The sequence below is a fragment of the Sipha flava genome, unplaced genomic scaffold (assembly GCF_003268045.1).
Source record: "Sipha flava isolate LNK unplaced genomic scaffold, YSA_version1 252_pilon_pilon, whole genome shotgun sequence".
NCBI lineage: Eukaryota > Metazoa > Arthropoda > Insecta > Hemiptera > Aphididae > Sipha > Sipha flava.
Genome location: NW_020272904.1, coordinates 184,378 through 192,173, shown reverse-complemented (window position 1 = coordinate 192,173; position 7,796 = coordinate 184,378). Strand labels below are relative to the sequence as shown.

The 7,796-nt window shown below is 21.6% G+C and overlaps 1 protein-coding gene across 4 annotated transcripts in view; it reads left to right on the top strand.

Moving 5' to 3' along the window:
• The first annotated feature begins 162 nt into the window (after nucleotides 1-162).
• The window catches only part of LOC112684602 (kinesin light chain), a 10,794-nt gene continuing 3,160 nt past the window's right edge, over nucleotides 163-7,796 (top strand). Inside the window, exons 1-8 of one of the 4 annotated variants that reach the window (XM_025556209.1) lie at nucleotides 163-304; nucleotides 1,741-1,931; nucleotides 2,939-3,160; nucleotides 3,236-3,329; nucleotides 4,827-5,061; nucleotides 5,161-5,248; nucleotides 5,306-5,476; nucleotides 5,850-6,054. In XM_025556209.1, the coding sequence (XP_025411994.1) occupies nucleotides 1,746-1,931; nucleotides 2,939-3,160; nucleotides 3,236-3,329; nucleotides 4,827-5,061; nucleotides 5,161-5,248; nucleotides 5,306-5,476; nucleotides 5,850-6,054 (1,201 nt within the window). In that variant the 5' untranslated portion in view covers nucleotides 163-304; nucleotides 1,741-1,745. Of the gene's footprint in view, nucleotides 305-771; nucleotides 847-1,740; nucleotides 1,932-2,938; nucleotides 3,161-3,235; nucleotides 3,330-4,826; nucleotides 5,062-5,160; nucleotides 5,249-5,305; nucleotides 5,477-5,849; nucleotides 6,055-7,796 lie in introns of those variants that run through there. The other 3 variants (XM_025556208.1, XM_025556211.1, XM_025556210.1) reach the window with 3 other exon arrangements.

Sequence of the window (7,796 nt, the reverse complement as noted above, 5' to 3'; positions counted from 1 at the left end):
ACATTTTTTTATTTTTTTAAAATTACTTTATATGGGAAATCGATTGTATGATTATGAATTGATTGATAAGCACAAATTATGTCATATACCACTTCTACCTACCAACTACCATAGTATATAATATATTTTTTTGTGTTGGAAACTAATTATTTTGTTTAATATTTTTAATTTTATGTGAAAGGTTTTTTGCTTGATTAATTTGTTAATTTTATTAATTATTTGTAATCTATTGATGTTTTTATTGCTTGAACAACTTATTAGTCTGTGTATATTTTTGACAGTAACATCAGTTCGCATTTCTTACGTAAGATAGACACATTTATACGATCAAAACTAAACAATATTCTTTAATGATAATGTAACATGAACTAGTTATATTAATAATATACCAATTTTCAGTGTTTATATGAAATAATCTCATTTATATTCATAATTATTTGTAAAGGACAGATATTTTTTAATATTCTATTATAATTTGTCATAGTTACAATATTAATATGTATATATATATATATATAATTGTAACATAAACCCTTAGTAAAAATATTAATACAAATGTGATTATGGTATCAAACCTAATTGACACAATTATGTATGTTATTACAATATGAAATATATATTGTTCCTTCTGAAGGTATATTTAAAACTTTTAAAATATTATTAAATAACTATATTAAATCAGTAGTATGAAAATTATTGAATTAAATTAATATTTATTTCCTATATTATAGAATGTATTTTCATTATTTATTCAGCACATATAAAACATTAAAATTATAAGTTTATAAAACACTTATAATTTACAAAGTTCATTTTTAACTGATTTAGTTCATAAATTTATGTCTCGTAAGTAACATTTTATCTGTAATTGTTTAAATAAGTTGTAAACCTACAAAATTTCATAATAAAATTTTTTTATAACTAAACTAAAAAAATATTTGTATAAAAGTTTATTTAAATAACAATTAAAGATTATTCTTGTATTGTTATCTTAATTAAGTTATGATCTATGAGTTATGTCTATTGAATATAACCTAATATTTTGTTTTTATATAGTTTATGAACAGTATTTTATAAAAAAAAATATGTATAATAAGTATTTAATACCTCAGTAGTACTGACATAATAATTGTACTAAGATCTGAACATTCTATAAAATTGTTTATTTATTAATTTAAATTATTTTACTAAGAATTGTAACTTATTTGTTTTCTTATATTTTTTTGAATATAAATACAGTTTTAGTTGTACTTTTATTAAGTATAGTACTAATATGGTTTTCTCTCATTTGTCAACTTCTCTTACATTGCTTTCATCGTCACAACATACTCGTTTATTATTGATAGAATATTAACCATTTGTAGAGTCTTCACTTATAAATAAAATAAAATAACTACTTTTTGAATTTAATTGAAAAATTGAATTTTTTGAACTTTTTTTTTTAGTTATAAAACTAAGGTGAATACATCAAAGTTTTATTAGTTTATAAAATGAATATCCAAATTACTTAAATTATTTATTTCTTATTTAGTATTCTTATCGGCTTTATTTAGAATTTACTTTAACTCTGACTTAAAAATAATTATAGTTTATTTTACACTTTTAAATATTTAATTTTATATATATATTTATATATAGTTCATTTATGTTTTTAGTTTGTCTGAGTTTAATTTAAAATTATATATTTACTATTAATCAGTAATTATTATGTAATTTAAATAAAGTTGATTTTATTTGCAGTTACCATGACTGTAATGTCTCAAGAAGAAATGATGGTTGGTATTAAAACTGTTGCTCAAGGATTAGAAGCCTTGAAAAATGAGTTGATGGCATCTAATAATTCTGGACAAAGTACAATGCAACCAGAAGAAAAACAATCTATGCTTCAAAAAACTTTAGATATGACAGAATTGGGTCTAGGGGAAGCTCAGGTAAAATATGAACGTGATAAAAAGTATAAGAATTACTTTTATAATATTTGTTTTTATAAATTATATTTATGATCTTAACATAATTAATATATACTTCCAATAAGTATGTTAGTATTATTTATTTTTGTATATTATGAATTAATTAGCAATTGAAAAATATATTCTTGAATGTGTATTCATATTGTATTCTGTAGGTGCTATTTATTCATCTTTTATATGAAACTTTACAAATTGCAGATATAATTTTTATTTTACACACATTTTAATGACTAACTTAAATTATTTAAAAAGTGTTTGTTATGATTTTTTAATGAGTAATTTTAATTTTTAAGATCACTTAAATTAACATAGCTTTATTAATAAATATTTTGTATTTTAAATTTCATATTCCTTAGCAAAATATTTATCTAAAACTGTTAAGATGAAAAGATGAATATCATAACCATACTTAAATATTTACCAATGATAAAAGTTTAGGTTTACTTAATAGTACCTTAACATTTTACATTTTAAGGGGAATACTCTACCTTTTATAGAACTTTAAATACTTATTGGTTTAACAAAAATATTTTATTTATTAAATAAATCAAAATTTTTTGCTTTACAATATGTATTAAATTAAAAATTCATTCTACTATTTAAAAATGTTAACATTATTTCAATAAAAATATTGTGTACAATTATAATTGTTTTCAATAATTTGTCACTTCAAATAAAAGAAAAAATATATTTTATTAAGTCAACACATTATAATAATTAAATTATATAAACACATAAACAAAGTTGTTTTTATTTTGATGATCATAATTTTAATTAAAAATGCTGTGTAAAATGCAATATAATGCATAAAGTATTAAGCTTTAACTTCTAAGTGTATATTATATATAATGTATTAACCCACTAAAAAATTAATATTACTGTTTTATATTTATAAATATGTTTATAATTTATAATACCAAATGTAAAATGGTTATAATTAATACTATAATTACATTATTAATAATCAGGTTATGTTAGCTTTGGCTTCCCATCTTCAAAATGTTGAAGCAGAAAAACAAAAATTAAGAACTCAAGTTCGCAGACTTTGTCAAGAAAATGCATGGCTACGAGATGAGTTAGCTAACACACAACAAAAATTACAAGCATCTGAACAGGCTGTTGCATTATTGGATGAACAGAATAAACATTTAGAGTTTATGGCATCTATCAGTAAATTTGATGCTGATAAGGTTTTAAATATTTACTGATTTATATGAATTTAAAACTATGCATACAAATAATATTTTTGATTTATATATCTGTAGACTGAAGACCAGATCGAAAATAAACAAGAAAAATCTAAAAATGATGATCCTGTTGTTGATTTATTCCCAGATGATGAAAATGAAGAAAGAAACAGTAAGTACTTGAACTAAAATAATATTTTTCTTAAATTATAATTTATTAACTTTTTCTAAGTGAATTGTACTTCATATTTTATGTTCTAAAAACCAAGTTTATTGAGCTGTATGTGCTGTTTTAAAAAACAATAAGTTTTGTTTTTATTCATTCTTTTCCTAAATTCAGTGTACAAGGTTTAAATTAATCATAACTATATTTGATGAAAAGTTGCTCTATAATTATTGGTTAATATTTTATTTTATATAATATTAAAATATTTGAGTTGGTATCCATAAAGTAGTATGGACTTCTTACTCTAATTTTATTTATTTATTTATGGTATTTATTTAATACCATATTTTAGTTATGAGATTTATTTATAATAATAATATGCCAATAATTGTTAGTTAGTAAATACTTTAAAATATGAATATTTTTATTTTAATTTTACCATAATTCAACCATTATTATTGTAACCTAATTTATATATATTAATTTAATGTTAAATAAATATAATCGATACATTTAAACTTTATTTATTTTACAAATAAACAGTTTACTTAATATTGATGATATATGTAGTGTAAAAATTAAGAATTACTCTATACGAAGAAAAATTGAAAAGTCTTCTGCTGTTATTTAGTTGATCATGATATGTTGAAAATTTATATGACAATTTTATTTTAAGGATTAGATATTGAAATGTTCTAGATCTATAATTCATTATATCACAAATTAACTCTGTTCTTCATTGTTTGAATTTTATAAAACTAAAAAAAAAAAATGATATGATTAATAGGTACTTGTCTATTATCCCTACTACTGCAACTACTCAATTCTGTTATCTCAACTACCACGCCGAATGTGTTAGGGGCTCCGCTAAATGAAAAAATGAAAAGCCTAGGGGAACCAGACGCCATTATTTGGAGTCTTATCTGGCGGAGTTTATCTGAAGATAACATTAAAGGAGAACCATTCGTTAACATATTGAAAAATATTTCCGAAAATTGGTCACCAAAAATAGAATTTTAGACTTATGCAACTGTAACTGTGATCATTTTGATGATTTTATATTTTATACACGATTTAAGATACCTAGTACTATCTTAAATCGTGGTTTTATACTATAACTCTCCACTGCGGTGATAATTTATGTGATTACTGATAATAAAAGTTATATTAATTTACATTATAATATAAATGGCAATTCATGACGTGAATTACCATTTCAATGTGTATTATATATTAAAATACGGAACTATCTGGATAGTACTATAGTAGTCGAGATAATAGAATTAAAAGCCGCTGCATCGAGCGGTAGTAGAGATAACAGACAAGTACCGATTAATGCATAATGATTTTATATAATTATGTATTTATTCTATATCTTAAGTAACCATAGCTTTGTATAGATACAATTTTTCTATAATTATAATTTATAAACTTATCTTGATTATGATAAAAATTTTTATGTTTGATCTAATGTAATATATATATATATATATATTTTAATAGCACTATCTCCTACACCACCATCACAGTTTGCTCAGCAAGTGAATGCTGGAGCTGGTTATGAAATTCCAGCACGTTTGAGAACTTTACATAATTTAGTGATTCAATATGCATCTCAAGGAAGATACGAAGTAGCTGTTCCATTATGTAAGCAAGCTTTGGAAGATTTAGAAAAAACATCTGGACATGATCACCCGGATGTAGCTACTATGTTAAATATTTTAGCACTTGTGTATAGGTAATTTTTCTATAAAGATATATCAATTAAAATTTTATTATAATAAAGGCATTTGGATGTTTGTTATTTTGTTTTTACTCATATACTCTTTAATTTTAGGGATCAGAACAAATACAAAGATGCTGCTAATTTACTAAATGATGCTTTAGCAATACGAGAAAAAACTTTAGGAGAAAACCATCCAGCTGTAATATTTTGGTTATACTTAACAACTTATTGTATTTTTATATATTATAATTTTTAGGTAGCAGCAACATTAAACAATTTAGCAGTACTTTATGGTAAACGAGGTAAATACAAAGATGCTGAACCATTGTGTAAAAGAGCTTTAGAAATTAGAGAAGCAGTATTAGGTAAAGGGCATCCAGATGTTGCTAAGCAATTAAACAACTTAGCTCTGCTATGTCAAAATCAAGTAATTAATTTGTTTAATTTAATCAATTTCAAGTTTATTTGTTTTTTTTTTTTAAATAGTGTTATTTAATCATTGTTTTAAATTACATATTATGTTATATTGATTAAGAATACTTAATTTTTATTAAAAATTATCAACAAAAAATATAATTTTTTAGTTAAAAAATCGGCCATATATGTTATGGAATCTAGTATAAAATATAATTTGATTTTTTCTTTAAATATTTTAAAAGTTTATAAGTACAATTATTTATTTTTAAAAATTACATTAACAACTTTGTAAATTCTTACCATATACTTAAATGAAGTTTTGATAATCTACTTTTATCATTAGTAGTAACAATATGCTGATCATAATATAAAATATTTTATAGGGTAAATATGAAGAAGTTGAACGATATTATCAACGAGCACTAGAAATATATGAAAAGAAGCTTGGACCTGATGACCCAAATGTAGCTAAAACAAAAAACAATTTAGCTTCGTGTTATTTAAAACAAGGCAAATATAAGGAAGCAGAAATATTATATAAACAAGTATTAACTAGAGCTCACGAAAGAGAGTTTGGCACAATTGATGGTAAGTTAATAATTTACTTAAATACATTTTAAAAAAAAAAAAAAATTATTTATTATTTTAATTATACAGATATTTGTAGTTTAAAATGTATGTATATCTATTTAATTTTTAAAGATTATATCTAAATTGAAAATGCATGTGAATTATCAACCCTTTTAACGTAAAAATTGTAGACAAGAGGGTAAACATATTGTTTACATTTTTTTTTTATTAGGTGACGAAAAGGAATGGGCATCAATGGCTAATAATAATAATTCCAAAGCATAAAAATATACTATTAACGGTTAAGTCATAGAATAAGAATGGTTACAGGGTAGATTATATACATTCCTATAACCTTGTTTGGTTATAAGATCTGATATACGTGTGTGTGTGTGTGTGTGTGTGTGTGTGTGTGTGTGTGTTTATAAAGTTTAAAAAATAATAAATTATACTATTATTTTATTTTATATATATTTATTTTATTGATCTGATAATTATTATGTTTGAGTATATTCAAACTTAAGATTGCAATGCACGGTGCTTAAATTATATTTTTAAATGTTCAAGTTATTATTATCATTTGAATTAAAACTTAATGTTTATGACAGCGGTTCTGAAACTGTGGTACAGGTACCACTAATGGTAAGCAAAAGAGAGCATGATGGTAGAACGAAAATTAAAAATTTAATATTTAACTCTTATATTAATTTATTAACATTAATAAATTTGTAATAATAAATAATTATTTTATTTTAGTATTTTACTGCCTTTTTATTTAAAATAAGTATATTTAACTATGTGAAGTTTATATGGTTCTATTTTTAATCATTAATGATATGCGATATAATATACTCATTTGGTACTCGAAAAAAAGTTTGAGAACCGCTGGTTTATGACATTGAATCTCTTTTTTAGTCACACAAATCTATTAAATTTTTTAGGGTAAGATTATTTTTTTATTATTTACATATTTATTGTTTTATTTTAATAAAGTATATCTAATACACATTTTTTATATAAATATATCAATTGAAAAAATACTTGAATTTTTATAGTCATACAATATTTGATTTAATTTTTAATAAAATGTTAATACCTATTAAAGATAAATATTTATAAATAATTTTAGGTAGTTAAAGATATAATCTTATTATAAAAAAAGCTTTGATTGGTCCAGCATGAAATTAAATATCTTCATTTAAATTATTTAAATAAATATTTCCTTGGAAGTAATTTCTTTAAATAGACTTGATTAAGAAAATAAAAATAATAAGTAATATATATATATATATATATATATATATATATATATGATAAATTGTATGAAAAATATGATATTGTGATAGTTATAAATTGTTTCACATGTCTACATATGAACTATGAAAATAAAATTCTACCAAAAACTACTGATAATTTCTATAGAACTACCGTGTATTAAAAAATAGTTATGATTTGTACTTCATTCATATTAAAATAAAACCTAAATTGTTTTTTATTCACCAAACATTGTGAGAAATATCTTCCTATTTAAACTTGTATTAAAAGTTGGTATCTGTCCAATACAGATAGAAATTGGATACTACAAGGTTACCTCTTAACATGAATAGGGTATAGATACTTACTATGTATATTTATCTAAGATTATATTCACTATGTCATTAATATTTTTACATGGATTGTCAATAATCATTTATATTTTTATTATTATTATTTTTATTATTATTATTATTATTATTATTATTATTATTATTATTATTATT